This window comes from Benincasa hispida, chromosome 3, assembly GCF_009727055.1.
Source record: "Benincasa hispida cultivar B227 chromosome 3, ASM972705v1, whole genome shotgun sequence".
Classification (NCBI taxonomy): Eukaryota; Viridiplantae; Streptophyta; class Magnoliopsida; order Cucurbitales; family Cucurbitaceae; genus Benincasa; species Benincasa hispida.
The window spans coordinates 42,525,500-42,545,184 of NC_052351.1; the positions used below are offsets into that span (position 1 = coordinate 42,525,500).

The following is a 19,685-nucleotide window of genomic DNA, read 5'->3' on the forward strand; positions in this document are numbered from 1 at the left end:
ATAAAGAGATGGATTAGTTCTAACGATCTTTGAAAATTGATTAATCAAATCAGATATGAAATTGACAATTCAAATTTCAAAATGGGAGAAAAATCTAACACCTTTATCTCTTAAATCCGTTAAATTGAAATCGCATAACCAACAATTTCAATTACACCGTATTGTCTCATACCTAATGATTCCATTATATTTCTATTGAGAATTGATATACAGTATATCAATGACACAATAATCTAAAAAGTTATTATCTGACCATACCCTAGATAATTTGGAGATTAAAAAAGTATATGTTATGTGCACAGTACGAATTTGCCAAAAACATTGGTTTTCTTGACAAAAATCAAGATGAGCCCTCTGATTTTGCTATAAAGATATTATATGTTGGGGTTTGAACTTTACAGTTTGCTAACTCCTGCATATTGCATAAACATCCTAAGTCCCATACCATCACTTCAACTATCTTTTCGTTTTCTTCCACCAGTGCTTTTCCTGCCTGCACAGTGAATATATATATATATATATATATTGTTCTTGATTATAAATTAATTAATTTCAAAAAAGAAGGGGAAAAAAAAGTTGAAAAGCAATGCAAAAATATAACAAACCCCTAGGCTGTGATGGTGGCTTTGGTTGTATGTCCTGCCGCTCTTCCTGGATCCATCTAAGCTTTCGATCCTGTCTCCCCATAATTATAGTTAGAAGGAAAAACAACTAAATAATCTCTTACGTTTTAACATTTCTTAATCCAATTCACAGTCGGCTGATAATGAACGTTCCCAGAGAATTGGCAAGTTCATCGTCGGCAAAGTTTAGAATTCAAAAAACTGATGTATTAATGAAATATTAGAAAATAAAGACTAAATTTTAATTAATTATATTTTCATTTTTTTATTAAAAAATTAACAACTAAATCAAGTATTTAGCCACATTACACAAATAGCATCTTAGAACCATATAAACTCCAGAACTCTCCCTTTTTATTTATATTTCATTTTGTAAAATCCTTTTAATAAGTTTAGACGAACAAATTTAGAGCTTGTGTCTAAAACAAGCTTGGAACTTTAGGAAGTTCCTGACATGTTTGAACTTCTTAAAATTTAACTAATATATTATTAAATAGAAGTGAATTTTTATGCTAAATATTTCAATTTTATTAAAACTAGCATATACCAATTATGGTTCAGTAGATCCGACAATCAAAAAAATTGTTGAATAGGTCAACGGCCTATTACACCACAAAATTGACCATATGACACCTATTAGATAGAAAAATAAATGTTTAATGGACCAAATAGATAAACTTAGAAGTTTATAGAATAAAGATAATAACAATAGAGAATGAAAACTTTAAGGAAAGAATGAACAGGATATTGACTAGAATAAGAGTTACCGAGTCGTAAACAGGTAATTGGTTGCGCCAAAACTCCATTGTCGGCAGAAGTAATCGCCCTGCATACATCCGTTCATCATCAATCCAATTCCATTAACCAAAACAAAACAAACAACCCATCCTCAACTTTGTTATATCTTCTTCTCACCTGATCGTGATCGCCCATAACTCCTACATTCTGGAGATATTATACATTTCTTCTCCTTTCTTCCCCTTGTATTCATACTAATACCACTACTTCCCTGAATCAATAACCACCATCCATACACATTTTATGAGTTTTCATCTGCACGAATGAAGATTTGGTCTTGGATGGACTATGTAGCCAAAGATACTACAGAAATCCAGTTGTAATCATGAAGAGAAGCGACAAACAAATACAAAAATTGAATTCTAGACATCTGGAAAGAAGACTGCTGCTACTAATGCTAGAAGAAGCAGTGGATAGACAGCATGAATGGCAGAAATAACTTACAGGTGAATCAAAAATAATTTTCTTCTCGACTTTCTTCCGAGATTCTGTCTCTTTTGTTCCTTTGTTTTCAACTTCATTTTGAATATCAGCGACAGTGAAAGGTGCTGGAATATCAGTTGCACTTGTTCTCTGCATCTTATCTTCGGCCACAGAATCTCCATGATCCCATCCATGACCTTATTGACAACTTTTTCTTAGTTGTTACATTCATAAAGTTGAAATGAACTACATATTTCTAATACAACGTCATAGGATTAAGGATTTAAAGAAAACCCAGAACCAAAGATATATTTTTCTATGTGATTCAACATCAATATGGTATATATGTAGGATTTTTAAACCTACTTGGAGAAATCTCACACAAAGGAGAACTCATATTGGTGAGAGTACAGTTGTTCATGTCAGCATCTGCAGCCATCCAAAATTGAAGAGAAAGTTAGAAATGGGACACGAACAAGACACCAATACATTGTTTTATAACTTCTATATTTCTTATATCCATCGTTTTTTTTTCAAAATTTCCACGTGTGAGTGTGCTGACGAACCTTTGACCTTTTGGTCAATTGAGCTAACTTAAGTTGGCTATACCCATCATTTTATAAGCGAACAAATAAATAAATAGTTGCTCAACTTATGTTCATGATAACATGTGGCTAGTGTATTCAAGTGTTTTACATGTACAATTATTGGAATCATATTTAAATATTCAAATTGTGTCTAACATGTATCTAACCAACAAGTAGAAGAGGCCAACATATGCCTATCTACCATTATTACTTTTTGATGTACAGGGCGAATTGTCTGTATCAGAAATATTTCCCCCAGCAGCAATACTCTTAGAAGCTTCTCCCTCAAAGCAATTTGCTGCATGATTTTCCCAGTTGGGAGGAAACCCAAATACAAAATGCTTGAAAACCTGTTAATAGTAACCCAAATCAGAGCAGCAAGAAATATACAAATAAAGAAAAAGAAACAAGTGGAAACCAAATAACCGCAGATTTAGAAGTTGTTTATTTGACATGCAAACCTGCGGCGTGAACCCATTATCAGCAGTACGCAGTTTGTTTATGAAACCCTTAAGAATAACACAGATTCCATCAGCAGTCTCCAGAGTGAAAACATCGTATCTCTTAACAATGGGAGCAGAAGAAAATATTCGAACAGGTTGTCCCCTAAAACAAACCAAAAAAATAACAGTCTATACAAAATGTAGAAGAAAGCAGAAAGAAAACTCCAGAAGACATTTTCGAACTGCTACTCGATTTGCCAAAAGATTGAAGCAAAAAGTGAAAGAAAACAGAAACAATTACAGAAAAACCCCAGAACGGGAGAGGAAAATGTGATTACGGTGTGGATGTTAAGCCAGCGACGGCTAGGGTTTTCCCATTGAAGTCATTTTCAGCTTTGATTAACCACCAATCGAGCAAACGAACCTTTAATTGTTTGTTTCGATCAATAAGACGCACAATCAGAATCAAATCAGTAAAAGTAATTGAAGGGAATTTTGAGGGGAGAGCTTACTGTTTTCTGGAAGTAAGAAACTGAAGCGCCGCCGCTGTTGGGGGTTGTTGGTTCATGGAATTCTGGAGAAGAAGCCATGATCGTTTGCGAAATTCTAGAAAGATTTTGAAAGAGAAGTTGCTTGCATTAGGTTTTTTCTTCGGGAAGTTTTGAATTTTTTTTTGAGGTGAAGAAGATGGTACTACGCGCGGGAATGCTTTATAGCTCGATGTCATATTTATAGTTTCAAAAATTTGCAAATTTATCCTCTCCATGTCTCACATTTGCCCTCACAAACTTCTTATAATGACAATTTTATCCTTATATTTATCGATCTACGTATCTATACTATGTAGGGTAAAATGATGGGAATGTTATTTGAGATTTTTAGGGCATGTTAATAATTAATTAGCAAAGTTGTGATTTTTTATTATAAATAGAGAGGGAGAGGAAGTGAGTAATGAGGTAATATTTGAGGAGTGAATTTGAGTTTGAGAGTGACTTTTGGAATCCAAAGATCATGAATTACTTAGTTTATTTTGTAATTTCATTCCATTGTGATTCATATTTCAATATATTCAAACATTATCATAATAGCCAATTTAGTTTTAGAACCAAATCGAATTAATCGATTTTGTAAAGACAAAACCCAAATTAATGTGAATAAAAATGATTGTTTCGATTCTTGATTTTTTTTTTTTTAATTTTGATTAAGAAAAAAAGTCCAATTAGATAAGGTCATATGTTACTTTATTACCTTAACTATATGTTACTCTATTACCTTAACTATCGAGCTAATGATTAGGATTTAAACTTCGATTGGCCATTTTAATTATTTACTTACGTTCACATTAATCCATTTTAGTTACGTTCAAACTAATCCATTTTAGTGTTTTAAAGAAATAGCCAACTTTAATGTTATTTAACTTTTGTGACAATTTGTAGGTATGAACTAAGATTGTGTTAAAGATATTATATTGAGAACTTTAAACTTCTTAACCTCAAGAATATCTATCTAAAATAATAAAGCTATAATAAAATATAGAAGAGAACAATGTGTGTACTAATTGAGTGAACTTGATAGACCTAATGCTACTGTTTACCCACCAAATAATTCGATTAGGTGGAATTTCTTATTTCAATGGCTCCATCACAATTGCGGGAGTGGGAGATTGAACACCGCCGACCTCTTGAGAGAGAAAATCCATGCCAATATCACTTGGTCAGGCTCACTTTGACACCAAAACTAAAATGTTACAATAGTCTAATGCATGACAAATTTTAATTTACTATAACCTTCTATTAAATGACAGCATTGCCTTCAGTTATTTATTATTGGAAACCAATTATTTTCTGAAATCATACTATAGGAAATCCAAATGTTAATTGCTAACTATCATGATCTGTGAAGAGATCGAATCATTAGATGACATTCAAAGTATTCACATGCCATCTTTGAACGACTGATTACTTCTTGTCCATGAGAATAACAGCAAATCAAATTTCAAGTACGTCCCAAAACTCATAGACAAAGATATCTTCAAAGTTTAAATATAAGGTGTTAATATTTCTGAATTTTACCAAAGTTTAAGTCGATGGTAATTGGCATGATCTTCCTCCCTAGAAGTTGAAGATTTGATCACCACCCCACGCAATTGTACCGTATATGTGTGTGTATATTTCTGAATCTCAAGACAATGAGATTGTGGGGCAAATCATATGGGGAGGTGGTTTAATCAAATATGAAGACATGAACTAGGTTTAATCAATACATAGCTTTGCATCTTGAGTTACATCAAAACACTTAAAATAAAGTAGAGCCCAGCATTGAACCTTTCATCACAACAAACTGCCAAAGTGGCTTTGGCTTGAGAATATCACAATCACAACCCAAATGACTTTATAATGTATTGGCATCAACTCAATGTTGGTCAAAGAAAAGGTATAGATTGGAAATTAATGAAAACAAAAATAACCTTAAAATATGTCTTGGTGGAAGTGTCCTGAAACAGATTGTGCCCTCTGCAGATGGAGATTTAATGTGTAATTTCTTACCTGCACATAAACAATTCAAAGCAACATGAGGATTTGTAGCATTTATCACAAAAGCAAATTTTCAGCATAACTTCTCTTAATCTTGCCAACGAAGGATGACCGTCGACTACTCAGATTATAAGCTGACAGCTGTGTATTCAACAGTCTAACTTCTCTTAATCTTCATCGAGTCAGAGGATATAAGATTTCCCAGTTATGGTGTTCTAATTCTATACATTTAACTGCAACACAATGTGGAGAGAAACGTAACAAACTGACAAGGGTGAAGATAATGATGTAATAAAAGTTTGACGATTACATGGAAGGCACATCACATGATAACTCTAAGCAAGCAAGCTATGAACGAGTAAGTTTGCATACCTCTAAACTTTGAATTTGTTCTTGATACTGGCATAAGACGTGCTTTAACTGATGGACTTCTCTTGCCTTCTCTTCTTGCTCGAGATTCCGCTCATGTTGAATGGCGATGGCTCTCTTTAAAATTTGGTTGTCATTTACCAAGTTTTGCAAATGCTCCCTCAAAGAAGCATGCTTTAACTACAACACAATGTGGAGAGAAACATAAATTTTACCTTCAGACACTTCATCGAAAGAAGATTAAAAAGTACATGAATAATATTTCCACACTACCTCCTCTGATTCTCTTGAATGCACAGTTACATTATGTTCAAAAGCTTCTAAAATCCTTGCAGCTCGAATTCTAGCATCACCAACATCCACTGCACCCATCATTTCTTGCACAAACATGTCCACCCACTTGGACCCATTCATTCCATTCCCTTCATCAATGGCCGAACTAACATCTTTAGCTTCTTCAATTTTCTCGTGTGACATTTGGCTGCCTGATTTCAGAAATCCCCCAAAAATAAAAACCCTTATTCTCTTGTGATAAGATATTCAAGGGCAACTATATATTCAGTCATCAAACTTGTTTTACCCAATGTCAGATGATATGCAAGCATAATAACAACTTACATGTTGCTGTTCTCTCATCCGGAACAGTAGAACAATTTCCAATCGTCGCAGAATTGACACGAGCACTAAAATCATCAAAGGAAGACACCTGTAGAACATCACTTGCATCTTTAATCTTCATGTCATAATTCCTAAGAACAGTTTCGATTTCAACCGGCTAAACATGCATATAAAGGATAATCAGATCTTCCAAGAGCCTCTAATTCATGACAAATTGGTTTGACTATATTTCCTATGGATATCAAACCATCTTTATCCAATTCCTTTCTGATTACATCTAGAAGCATTGTTTACAAACAGACAGAATCAAAGAAAAAAAAACGAAAATTAACACAAATGAATATACCAATAGAAATTTCCAATGACCCAAATCAAACTTAAAACAGAATTCATAAAACATAAAGAAAACCCGATGATCCTAGCAACGAACCTCGGCACCGACTCCAGGGAACATTTGAAGCAAAACCGAAGCAGAATCGTCCGGTCCAGACCCGAAATCCGATCGGGTCGGGGATCCGAAAGTGGACCACCGAGTCCTCTTAGCAGAAGAACAAGCCGTCGGAGAAGAAGATCCAAAGATCTCCTCAAACCCCACCCGCTTTCCACAAACTCCAGCCGACATGGGTTGTTGCTTCTTAAACCCAGAAAATTTGTGGGATCAAAAACCCTAAAACGAAATTCCCAGATACGAAAAGGGGGAAAAAAAACCCTTGGAAATCTGAAATTAAGGAATTGTATGGATCGAAAGAGAGATCGTGGGTGGGATTTGGTGGTTGAAAAGTGGGCAGAAATCAAAGGAATCAAAGTGTTGGAAAAACCAGGAACAGAGGAAATAAATGTCAAGGGAAATTGAAGGACATAGGGTTTTGAGGAAGGAGAAGAAGAGAAGCAGGTTGAAAGAGGCAAGGTTTTGGCGTTTAATGGGGGTTGGAATCTTTAGATATTTCCACCATTGAAGTTTACAGTTACGGTAGATGCAAGGAAAAGATAAAAGTATCTCTCTCTGCGGTCTGCACAAGATAGTGGACATCTAAAGAAAAATTAAATATTATAAATATTACAATAAAAAAAATCATAAGTTGAGGTAAAAAAATTAAGAAATTGCATGCATGTTAAATCTATAATCAATATTGATGAAAATTTGAATAATTTAAATCTCTTTATATTTTTTTAAAAAATGATGCGATTTGCTTTAGGAAAGGGTTTTCTGATCATGTTTTGCTCAACATTACGATTAACTCCCTGATGGCCATCGTTGAAAGTTCATATCATCCTCTCCTTCTTTTGAAAGATTCCTCCTCGAATCCAAATCAAAGCCTCATAAAGCAGTTTTGAAGTCATAAGTAGAAAATATTGGTATTTTTCTTGAACTTCTCTTTGGATAGTCTCTCTTGCAAAGCAACTCTATAGTCATGAGATGTCAAATGTTGATACCGCCTTGGATTCTGTTTATTTTTGGAAGAATAGTCATCCTTCCAATCACCATTCAATTTGTAACCATCAAAGGAACTTGAGCCAATCTTTGAACTTTGTTTCAAAGTTAATGCTTTAACATCCTGCAAAAACTCAAAGAGTAAACTATGCAAACTTTGTGGTAGTTCACCTATCAGGAAATAAAGTCTTTTGTTAACCTCACGAATTTCTAAACTCACCTTTTTTTTTTTCTTTTCTCTCATTTCTATCTAGAGACTGAGTATTACTCACATGCTTTTCTTCATCATACATTTCTATTATTTTTGTCTTAGTCTTATGTCTTTTATTTTCCAACTTACATACATCAAGTTTTACTTCTCTTGGAAATAATGATACAACAATAGGATCAAAAGTTACTTTGGGCTCTAATGGACTAGCAATGTTAGCACAAAGTATATTAGTCTCAAGTTCACAACCATCTACTTTATCTACCCACTACCATTAAGTGATGCTTCTCAGAAATAAGTGGTACAACAGTAGTAGAAAAGTTATAATCATGTGATTCCTTTTTATCGAATGACCTACTAAGCAAACTTTTATCATCATGCATAGGTACAACATTAGCAAGTTTCTTTTCGCTAGTTTTTAGCTCATATATACTAGGTAAATTAACTTTGTCCACTAATGTATTGACATTGATACTAGACTTAAATTTAGTGTACCTTGAAATTCTTCTATGTGGATGTTTTTCTATCTTGATGGCAATGTGCACCATCTCTTCCAAATCCTCACAAGGTTGAATTTCTTCTCGATTGGCAAGCATATCGACAATCTCTTCATTAAGTCCTTGGTAGAATCGATCCATGGTAGCTTACTCATCCTCAAATATGTTAACCTCCTCAATTACTAACAACATCTCCTCATAGTAAGTATTCACACTTTTGCTCCCTTGCTTCAAAGTTTGCAATTTGTGAAAATACTTAGGAACAAAATGTTTCCTCATGATAAGCTAGATTTCTTTCCATGAGGGTATTGCATTATTTCCACTTCTCATCCTTTTTGACAATAAAAAATTCCACCATCTTAATGCATATTTCTCAAATGTAGAGACGATAAGCTTTACCTTTCCCTTTTCACTATAGTGGTGGTGATCGAATAGGCCATCAATTTCCTCCTTCCAAAGGAGATACTCCTCAGGATTTGAAATACTTCCATAAAATAATGGATGCACGTTTTGGTCAACATGATGACCTTTTGTTGGAGCTCTTCTTTGTGCGCACATGGCTACAAAAAGATGCTGGCATGAAGAAAAATTGGACCTCACCATCACTCCAACACATGTTTCACTTGATAAGTAATGTCATTCGTGTTTACACTCTTTAATGTAGGCGCTCTCTCACAAAAAGGAATGCTCTCTAAAGGATAATAGGCCAAAATTTGCAATCAAGATCAGAAGAGGAAACCAAAAACAAATCAAACAAGAATGGCTATGTCAAACTCAAGCAAGAACCAGTTGAATTCAACAAAAGTAAAACTAGAAATCAAGAACCTAATGTTCAAAAAACAAACTAGGACATGAAACAATAAGAATTAAGAATCTAATATTCAAAATTCAAAGAATTATGCAAGATGAATAAAGATGACAAACTACTAAACAAATTAATGATAAAAAAGGAAACAAAGAATTAAGATTAAATACTAAAGAAACTAATTTTATTGAAATCCCAATTTAATTTTTTTTTAAATAAACTTAAACTAATCTTCTGAATTTGAACAGTTTAAAACTCATGAAAATTGAGTTGCTTAATTTATGTACTTGCTTAACCTAGTTGCTTAATGTTCTGCTTCCATTTTTTTCTTATCCACCTTTCTGCGTCAACTCATCGCCACTTCAATTTTTTTCCCCATTTTTTTCTTCTTGTTCTTCTTTTGAATCCAATTGGGATTTTTTTTTCTTTTCCAATTCTTATTCTTTTTGCTCTTCCAATTCCAATTTCGATTTGTTTATTTTTTCAGGACCAGATTTCAATGCCTCAAGCTTTCAATTTGTTTTTTTTTCAAAATAAAACACAACAAAAAAAAAAACTCTAATTAGAATTGACTCAACAAAGAAAGCAATTAAAATAGACTCAATCTAGAAAGAAATTGAATAAAACATATATCCAATCTAGAGTCTAGGCTCTGATACCAAATGATATGAACTCCCTGTTTGGGTTGATGCCCTAAATCTCATAGGGTCCCGTAGTTTGTAAACACTTGTATGAACAGACATTCTGTGATTTATAATATATGATATTTTATTCACATTGTCTATGAAATATTTAATATTTTAGTTGCATTAACCACAAACTAATAAACTAAGATCCATGGTTATCGTTGTAACTTAAACATATATGTGGAGACATACAAGTGGATCATGTTTTAAGTGATAACTTAAATGGTTTGTAGTATATGGATAAGACTGGGTACCTTATCCTAGTGACACTACGAGTATGGCCCGCTTTGTAGGTGTTACAAATGTTGTAAAGTGCTACAAATGATCTGATCCTAATCATTCGTGTATTAGACATGCAAGTGTGGATATTATATACAAAGAATTTGGTATAAGATCGTATCACAAAATGCTTAGTCTCATTATATAACGTCGTTCATAATTGAAACTTTCATTTCACTAGGATGACCATAGGTAACAAGATTTAAATCCTGAGTGAGTTGTGAACTCCTGCCTATGAGGGCGGTCCTTTAATTTGCATGGGTGAGAGTGACCAGATCGCCAACTTAACAAGCCTACCATTTTGGAGATTTGTCTGATTGGGGAATTGGGAACTCAACTACACAAAATGGAATTCACTTCTTCTCTGAAGCAGAGGTAAGTAGATAAATTGCTCCCTTAAGAGCTGATACCGTGTCTTGAACAATGTGGCACCACACCCTCTCTTGGCCCGAGAGGGGTTTAGTCATAGTGAGACTATGATCTATTGTTCATTAAAGAAATCAGTGGTACTTAAGGAGTTAGATGTAACTCAGGGACAAAATGGTAATTTAGCCCAACTGTACATATGCGCAGTTTGTGAAGGGTCATTGTACTGTTAAATGGTTATATCCAATGGACACATAAATATATATGTAGTGTGAAGAGTGCAGTTGTCGGTCTTTAGTGGAGTGCCCGGTAGTTAAAAAATGGTGGATAATGTGATTAGAGAGTTTAATCAGTTATTCATGTACCGTTGGAGCTTCAAGCTACAAGTCCATAAGGTTCCTTGGTAGCTCAATGGATTCAAGTTGAGAATCAGTTTTTGGGATTAGTTTGAAATGTTCAAATTAATAAGAGGAAATTTGATTATATGTGATATAATTAAATTAATTCAATTATATATGATATAATTTATATAATGTATTTGATACATTATTGTTTGATTGGAGGAACCAATATTTGAATATGATTCAAATATAATTTCTATGGTTTAGATTCATAGTTATTAAATTTAATATAAATATGATTTATATTAAACGCCATAAAATAAAGAAAAAGAACTATGATTTATATATTGTATATGATACAATATTAAATCTATATGTTATAAATATAATATGATAAGTTAGTTATCATATTTATTAATTATATGATAATTAATTTCTATTTCTCCATAACCACCCTTAGTAGGTAGTTATACGGTTTTATGGTAAGTTGGGATAAATAAAATTGTTTTAGTTATTCCAAAAGTGAGAGTGTATAAACAGATGTGATAAGAGATCGAGTAAGAAAGTCTTACCTTACGATCACTTGAGAGACTACACGATCGAGTAGCTAGTCTATGCGATAGACTTTCTCATCTATAGGATAGAGTTATTGGTTTACTCGTTTGTCTTCCTCCTTCATACTAAAATTTTCCTCAAACCAAAATAAACCAGAGTCCACCACTCTTGGATTCTCATACCAAGAATACCATGGTAATCTAGTGGTAGTGTTCAGTTAGTTCGAGGATCGAGTTGCTGCTTGTTCGAGGGAGATCAAATTGTTCGTTGCGTTCGTGAACAAAGTTGATCAAAGGATTTACTTGAAGAAGGATTCTTCAAAGGTATAATCTCTTATCCTATGTTTTTATTTCAAGAAGCATGCTATAATTTAAGTTTAATGCATAATCTGTTTTGTATGACTGTAAATGTATGATTTCATTCACAATGGGATTTGGACGATTCACTTCCGCTCAAAGGTCCTCTGTAATTAGAGTTCCTTCACTCCCTAACGAATGTGAATTAGAAACCCTTTAGGATGAAGAACCCCTAATTCTCAATCACTAAAACCCTCAAATCAATATGATTTCAAACCTAACGATTATGTTATACATTGATTGCCTTGAGATCAAATATCTTAGTAAGAGCAAATGATCAATTCCACTTGAATGTTCTTGGCATACAACTAAAATGAATTGCAAATTCAAGAAACTCTCTATAACCTTGAAAACAAACACAAAGGCTAAAACTCAATTAATTGTAATTTGATTAAACGAACCTAATAGCAAGGCTTAAATAGCCTTCTAATAAAAATGCTAATGCAACATAAAAAGACTAAATTATCCATAATAAAATGTCATAAAAAGAATAAAATTTAAAAATGCTAAAATTACATCAAAATTATTAAATAAAATTTAATTTATAATTTGATGCCTAGACCGTTCGCATCAGTTCAGGTCATACCCCCATGAGCTCTCCTCCTACGCTCAACCATCCTTCTAAGTGGACTCCATCAATAGCTAGTAATTGAAATTGAATACAGATGCAACTTGGTTGTCAGTGGGTGATATAGGTGGGATTGGTTGGCTGGTTCATAATCATGAGGATCAGGTGATTTTAGGCAGTTGCAAGTTCGTCCAAATATGTGGCAATGTCAGTTTGCTGGAAGCAGAAACTCTGTTGGAGGGTTTATTTTTCATTGAAAAAGAGTGTTCTAGTAACGACCCTCTTATTAAAGTTGAATGTGATGCACAAGATCGTATCAAGCTTTTGAATAGGAAGAAATTTTCTTTTGCTGAAATTGGGACCATGAATAATAATTAGAGAAAATCTTGAGGTGTGCATGAAGCTATGTGCTTCTCTCTGTAGGGTTGACTTCGTCAGGCAATTTCGAGGAGAGGTTGGTTCGTCTGCTGTCCGTGTTATGCGAAAATATCTTTAAGGGGGGTTTGTTTCAATGGTGAGAAAATGCTCTCCGTTGCGTTTAAAAGACAAAAATGCTACTCGACCAACTCGCCAACCATACCAAGTGCTCAAATCGGAGATAGTTGACTTAAAATTTAAATCAATGGTATCTAGTGAAATTGATATTGATGGTGACTTGAAAGTGAATTCTGTCCTAAACTTGTGTGAAGAAAGAGGCTCTGGTCCTAGGGAGCGTTCAGGTAGGCAAGAGGCTTTAGTTGCTGATGGTGGGAATGAGAGTGGTGCAGAATCCTGGAGTATGGTTTAGGGTTGCGGTAGTGGAGTCTCATCGGTGGCCGCTGTCAAAAGGTTGAAGATGGACGAAGTTGACTTAGATCCGATGAACCAGGCTACCGATCTAGTCTAGGGTTGGGTTCAGCACCTGGGTGGAGATAGGCTTCAGGTTGTGGTGGGCTTTTAAAGGCCCAGAAGCCGAACGAGTTGGGCGGGGGTAGTTGGGTAGTGGTAGCCAGGTGGAGTGTGTGGTCGGTTCGGGGCAGAGTTTGGATCGAGTGGGTGGGGTTACGTTTTCTGGGCCTGTGGTTCCTGGGCCGGATGTCGTTGACAGGGGGGGCGCTAAAGGGCTTGATGGGCTGAAGAGTGGTAGGCCTGGATTTGGGGGTGAGATTTTGTGTGAGGGGGCTGGGGTTGTAGGCCGTAAGGAGGGAAAAAATCGTGGAATGCTCTTTTTGGGACCAATTTGAAACATAATTTGGAATTCACTCCTCCGGTGGTTGAGAATGACAGGGTTGTTGTGGAACCATGTGAAGAGGTATTGTCTGATGGTATTAGTATGTAGGAAACTTCGTTGGTTGGGCAGTTTGTGGATGCAAGGCTTCCCTTCTCAATGATCTCTTGGCTTATTCAGAGAACTTGGGGTCGTGTGAAGATGCCCTCTATTACGGTGTTGAAGAATGGACTGATTATTTTTAAATTCCTCAAAATGGAGTCGTGTGATTAGGTGTTAGCAAATAGGTCGTGGCATCTGTGTGGCAAGCCAATCTTACTTCGGCAATGGTCTCCAGGTATTGTTCTAGAAACCTTTGTTTTTTATTCTGTGCCAATTTGGATTAAATTAGCAAGGGTTCCTTTGGAGATGTGGACAGCTAGAGGTTTGGCAGTAATTACTAGTGCAGTAGGAAAACCTGTAACTCTTGATGCTGCTACTAGGGATAGGCGTCGTCTATCGTATGTTAGAGTTTGTGTGGAACTCGATGGCGCCTTGCTGTTACCTCCAATAGTTACTGTTAGAATGCAAGGTCAGGAATTCATAGTCCCTATAACCTATGAGTGGAAACCTCGTAAGTGTGGTTGTTGTGGTTCTTTTGGGCATACCCCTGAGTTGTGTGTAAAGCAGAGCGTGGTGAATGATTATGATTTGAGTATTGTGGTGGCTAGTGAGCGATGTGCTGGGGAGGTAAGTGTTAAAGAGGATGTCTTTACACACCAGGGGGAGATGGAGGTGCCATTCATGAGGGTGGTACAAATGTTTATGATGTGCAATCACCTTGGTTGGGTAGAGGTGAGGGTGGTGGTAATGAGTTCACTCTGGTAAATCGTCGAGAGCAGACGGTTGGTTCCCTAGGTACTGGTAGAAATGTTTGGGGGTCCCCCGGAATTATAGGTTTTGTTAAGCATGTCGTTGAACATAATCGATTTGATATTCTAAGGGAAGAGGGGGATGATTCTCTTGCACTGGCTATAGTGCAATCTGACCCTGATCCACTGCGTGTTATGGGTATGTCTGGTGGGAGTACAGGTAAAATGCTTGTGGGGGGTGGTAGTAAAGGTTTTTTGTCATTATCATGATCTGGTGCTCTGGAATGTAAGGGGTTTGAATGAACCTGTTAAATGTAGGATGGTGGCGAATTTTCTTTATTCTTCATCTGTAAGCTTTTGTTGTCTACTTGAGACTAGGGTGCGTGTGGAGAATTTTGACTTTATGTTTGGCAGATTTGGAGACTCTTGGAGCTGTATGTGTAGCTATAGCCCGAGAGGTGTAGGGCGCATTTGGGTGATGTGGAAGAAGAATCTGTATGACTTATCTCCTGAGATTATTGATGATCAGTGCATCGTAGGGTGTCTCAGAGCGATGAGTTCTACTGATGCTGTGAATGTGGCTGTTGTTTATACCTCTATTATTGTGTCCGAGAGGCGTGCTCTTTGGAGATCGTTGGTTGATATTTGCTTTGATTGGCAAATTAGAAGGGTGGTTATGGTTGACTTTAATGATATTTGTAATCCTTTGGAGGGTTTTGAGGGTAATCCCTGTAGGGGGAGATGGAGGAGTTTGATAGGGCTATTCTTGAGGCTGATCTAGTGTAATTGGGTGTTCAGGGGAACTGGTTTATGTGGACGTGTAAGGTTAAGGGAGCTGGTATTTTGCGTTGCTTAGATAGGTCCCTAATGAATGAGTTATGGACTGATCATGGTCCTCATACTAGGGTTAGAGTGAAGCCGTGAGGGATTTCTGATCATAGCCCCATTTTGGTTTCCATTGATGGTTGTGTTGCTCGTCTGGTACCTACGTTTTAGTATTTTAATCATTGGGTCGATTCTTCTGATTTCATGGCTGTCGTTGCCTCTATTTAGAAGACACATCCTGAAGTGTCCCTTTTGTTAGTTTGACGAGGAATTTAGACCTTAAAATCGGTGTTTCGTTCTACTTTTGGTAAGCATATTGAGGGTTTGAGATGTTTGATGTGGGAGACCAGAGGTAGGATGGAGTTCGCTCAGGCTACCGTGGAGCGTGACCCATCTTCTGAGTTTTTGATTGGTGAGGCTATCTCGACGACTGAGGAGTTTTGAAGGTTAGCGAGATTGGAGGAGGCTTCACTTCGTCAAAAGTCTCATGTTCAATGGTTGGAGCTGAGAAATCAAAACACGTTGTTCTTTCATCGGTCAGTTTGGGCGCGGTTGGTTAGAAATGATTTATTCTCGATGAATGATTCTCATGAGATTTGTCAGTCGTCTCATAGCAGAGTGGTAGATATGGCTGTTAAATACTTTAATGGGAGTTTGGGGATGTAGAAGTTGGGGTATAGGACCTTATGACCCAAATTGATGAAATCGTACAGTTTCAGTGGCCTGATGAGTGTCTTAGGGACATGTGCAGTCCTGTTACTAGGGAGGAGGTACGTAATGCCCTGTTTTCTATGAAATCGAGGAAAGCTCCTGGCCTAGATGGTTATCATGTGGAATTCTATAAATCTGTTTGGAGTGTGGTTGGGGAGGATTTTTGCACGGCTCTGCGCCATTTCTTTGTTATGTATTATCTTTCCTATGGGGTAAACGCCACGACTCTTACCCTAATTCCTAAATGTCCTAGTGCTGATCGTATGGTGGATTTTCGCCCTATTGCTTGCTGTAATGTGGTGATAAATGTATTTCTAATGCTGACAGACTTCGTGGGTGTTTGCCTTGGCTTATCAGTGGGAACCAATCGGCGTTTGTATAGGGGCGGTGTATCACTGATAATATTTTATTGTGCCAAGAGCTTGTTGGGGGGTATTAGCTTAATAGGGGTAAACCTCATTGTGTGCTGAAGGTGGACCTTCAGAAGGCCTATGACTCTATTAATTGGGACTTTTTGTTTGGTGTTCTTTTGGCCATTGGTACTCCTTTGAAGTTTGTGAGTTGGATTCGTGCTTGTGTTACATCCCTTTTTTTCTCTATGATGATTAATGGATCTCTTGAGGGGTACTTTCCTGGTAGGAAAGGGTTAAGGCAGAGGGATCTTTTGTCCCCGTTCCTGTTTGTGATGGTTATGGAGGTCTTATCTCGTATGTTGAATAACCCTCCGCCCTCTTTTGTGTTTCATCATAGGTGTAAAAAGGTGAGGTTGACTCACTTATCGTTTGCTAATGACTTCATGATTTTTTTGTGCAGCTGATCATGGTTCGTTGAGTTTTTTAATCAGGTGTTGAGTCTGTTTGCAGAGTTATCTGAGTTGGTGGCTATGTGAAGCTCTATGTTTGTTGCTGGTGTTTCTTGTGATGTGGCTAGGGAGTTGGCTAAGAGTATGGGGTTTGTTCTTGGGTATTTGTCTGTTCGTTATCTTAGGCTTCCTTTGTTGTCGGGTAGGTTGAAGGCTATGGATTGTGCCCCTTTGATTTAGAAGATTACTACTCGGGTTAGAAGTTGGGCTGTGAGATCCCTTTCCTTTGCAGGTCATTTGTAGTTGGTCTGGTCGGTGTTGCAGAGCTTCCAGGTATATTGGTTTAGTGTGTTTGTGTTGCCTGGTTCTGTTGCCCATGAGGTTGATCGTATTTCACGGGCTTACTTGTGGAGAGGGCGGATTGATGGTGAGGAGGGGGGGTGCGTGTTGCTTGGAATGAGGTTTGTTTGCCGAAAGTTGAAGGGGGTTTGGGTATCCATCATACTTCTTCCTGGAATGTAGCGGCTATTTTAAAATTGTTCTGGTTATTATTGGTGCAGTCTGGTTCCCTGTGGGTTGCATGGACGGAGGAGTATGTGCTTCAAGGTTGTTCGTTGGGCGATTCGTACTGAGATAGGGCGGTCCTGGTGTTTGAGGTGATTTTATGCTGTCGTAATAGGCTTAAGTCATTTGTCAGTATGTAGATTGGTAATGAGAGGAGATGTTTTGTTTGGTAATACCTGTGGCTACCTGTGGGGTCCATTTTCGAGATTTATGGGGATCACGTGATTAATGATGTTACCAGTCGTCATAAGGCTAGACTATCGGATTTTTTATCTATTGATGGTTGTTGACATTGGCTTTCGATTTCTTGGGAACTTCTTGAATTGTGGGCCTGGTTGAGGATGTGGAGCCGAGGGTGAGTGGGGAGGATTGTTGGGTTCTGGTATCGAGTGGTAATAGTCAGTTCACCATTGCTAGTGCTTGGGAGAGTTTGCGTCTGAGGTGTCCTAGAGTGTCCTGGGCTCATCTAGTTTGGTTTAGGGGTAATATTCCGAGACATTCTTTTTGTGCCCTGCTGGCAGTGAAGGATAGATAGGTAATCGAGATTGGTTGAGGAGGTAAGATCGAACGGTGGATGCTGTCTGTCTGCTTTCGATGGGGTGGAGTCTCGAAATCATTTATTTTTTGACTGTGTGTTTGGGATGAGGTTTGGGAGGGTATGTTGCTTCTGTTAGGTTCGTCTCATCGGGTTTCTGAGTGGGATGTGGAGTTGAGCTAGGTGTATCGGGTGGGGTCTAGTAAGCATGTTCGGAGTAAGTTATTTCGAGTTTTCTAGTGTGCGTCAATTTATTATATTTGGCAGGAGAGGAATCGTCGGTTGCATGGCGGGCATCCGAGAATGGCGTCTACTTTGTTACAGCTTATCGTCTCTATGGTCTATGCGCGTGCTGTCTCTTGGCGGATTGATCTTCATAACCTTCTCTAGCTTACTTGTTTTTTGTTGTCTTTTGCTACTATGGTTCTTGGGTTGTCCTCGGTTTGGGGATTTTTTGTTATGATTACTTTTTGTTTCTGGTTGGTTTGTTCGTATCACTTTTTATCGGTTATGCTGGTATTGGGTTGTTATACTTGTTCCGTCTGTCCGTTGTTATGTAGGTGCTTTGTTTACTATGGTACCTTGATCCCAGGCTGTGAGATCCCTCTTGTTGTTGTATAATAATATTGTCTATTTAAAAAAAAAAAGAAATTGGGATCATCGTTAAGAATATTCTTTTTGTTGGAAACGATGTAGTTTTATTATATCCTTCAAGGGGAGAACAAATCTACTCATAACATTGCATCTTTGTTCTCCTCCCAAGTATGTTCTTTGATATGGAAAGAAGTCTTTTCCCATATAATGCTTTTTTCCTTCTTGGTTAGGGTTTAGGTGTGATTGGTTGTGGTGGGTGTATTGTTGGTCCCTATTTGCCTAAAGAACATTTTTTTATTAAATATTTTTACTTTAATTAAGAATGGCCTAAATTAAGGAGTTAGTCCTAAAGTTGGGGTAAAAATTGCATCCAAGTTAAATCTCTAATCAATATTGATGAAATTTTGAAGAACTGAGATTCTTATTTAAAAATATATTTTTTTATTAAATATTTTATATTATTATTTTTTTAAAGTATTGGATAGCTAAAAAGAGAATTAAATGTTAAGCTAAAAAGAGAATTGGTTATCACTGTGAAGTCAAGGCACAAACAAACCACAACCAAAAGAAAAGAATAATAAAGAAAATCAAACACACACAACTTAAGAGAAGAGGTCCCAAAGAGAAAAACCTCTGCAGTCTCATCAATCAAAGCCTCAAACCACTTTGAGTAGCAAAGAAAAAACTTGAACTGAACAACCTGACTGACCACCTAGAATGGACGCAAGGTAGCTTCATGGACACACATATTACGCTCATGTCAAATATGATAAATAACCGCACACCAGGCGGCTTGTCATATCTTACTCCCAACTGATTGCTACACTAAAGTGACACAAGAGCATGTCCCCCAAATAGTCTGGCCCAAAGAATAAATTATCTCGAGACTCAACTCCTTCAAAGCACATAACACATTCACTACGGATATCAAAACACCACCTATTAATACCATCACACATCGATTTCAAACAACAAGATAGGTAATGAGTGAATGTCTGGGATTATTATCTTTAAACCAAATGAGGCTAGTCTAAAGCACCACATGTTGCCTAGGTCGCAAGGATTCCGAGAAATAAAAATTCAAAGTCTAAAGATCTGTTGAATACAA

General features: G+C 36.8%; 2 protein-coding genes across 6 annotated transcripts; both read right to left on the reverse strand.

Annotated features, from left to right (window-relative positions):
* Positions 1-4,963, reverse strand: LOC120074013 (kinetochore-associated protein KNL-2 homolog). 4 transcript variants are annotated; one of them, XM_039026978.1, is made up of 10 exons: positions 3,387-3,960; positions 3,213-3,298; positions 2,893-3,037; positions 2,634-2,781; positions 2,211-2,273; positions 1,866-2,041; positions 1,539-1,632; positions 1,391-1,449; positions 606-675; positions 6-493 (listed from the first exon to the last, which is right to left on the reverse strand). In XM_039026978.1, exons 1-10 carry the CDS (start codon positions 3,462-3,464, stop codon positions 453-455), a joined length of 960 nt encoding a protein of 319 aa, XP_038882906.1. In that variant the 5' UTR covers positions 3,465-3,960; the 3' UTR covers positions 6-452. The 4 variants fall into 4 exon arrangements, 3 of the variants coding, with proteins under 3 accessions (XP_038882903.1, XP_038882906.1, XP_038882905.1); XM_039026975.1 differs by lacking the exon at positions 3,213-3,298 and having other exon boundaries at positions 1-493; positions 3,387-3,978; XM_039026977.1 differs by lacking the exon at positions 3,213-3,298 and having other exon boundaries at positions 2,643-2,781; positions 3,387-3,955.
* Positions 4,964-5,121: 158 nt separating this feature from the next.
* LOC120074014 lies at positions 5,122-7,374 on the reverse strand. 2 transcript variants are annotated; one of them, XM_039026980.1, is made up of 5 exons: positions 6,826-7,374; positions 6,396-6,483; positions 6,051-6,262; positions 5,781-5,957; positions 5,122-5,641 (listed from the first exon to the last, which is right to left on the reverse strand). In XM_039026980.1, the coding sequence occupies exons 1-5, from the start codon at positions 7,015-7,017 to the stop codon at positions 5,630-5,632; spliced, it is 681 nt and encodes a 226-aa protein (XP_038882908.1). In that variant the 5' UTR covers positions 7,018-7,374; the 3' UTR covers positions 5,122-5,629. The 2 variants fall into 2 exon arrangements, with proteins under 2 accessions (XP_038882908.1, XP_038882907.1); XM_039026979.1 differs by having other exon boundaries at positions 5,122-5,420; positions 6,826-7,371.
* Positions 7,375-19,685: the final 12,311 nt, after the last annotated feature.

Excerpts from the sequence above, each read along its gene's own strand:
- LOC120074013 (XM_039026975.1), bottom strand. The coding sequence starts at position 3,640 with ATGGAGAGGATAAATTTGCAAATTTTTGAAACTATAAATATGACATCG. Across the intron at positions 1,450-1,538 it reads TTATGGGCGATCACGATCAG|GGCGATTACTTCTGCCGACA; the intron begins GTGAGAAGAAGA and ends GGATGTATGCAG. Across the intron at positions 494-605 it reads GCCACCATCACAGCCTAGGG|GCAGGAAAAGCACTGGTGGA; the intron begins GTTTGTTATATT and ends TTCACTGTGCAG.
- LOC120074014 (XM_039026979.1), bottom strand. The coding sequence starts at position 7,017 with ATGTCGGCTGGAGTTTGTGGAAAGCGGGTGGGGTTTGAGGAGATCTTT. Across the intron at positions 6,484-6,825 it reads TCCCTGGAGTCGGTGCCGAG|GTGTCTTCCTTTGATGATTT; the intron begins GTTCGTTGCTAG and ends GATGTTCTACAG. Across the intron at positions 5,958-6,050 it reads ATTCAAGAGAATCAGAGGAG|TTAAAGCATGCTTCTTTGAG; the intron begins GTAGTGTGGAAA and ends ATTGTGTTGTAG.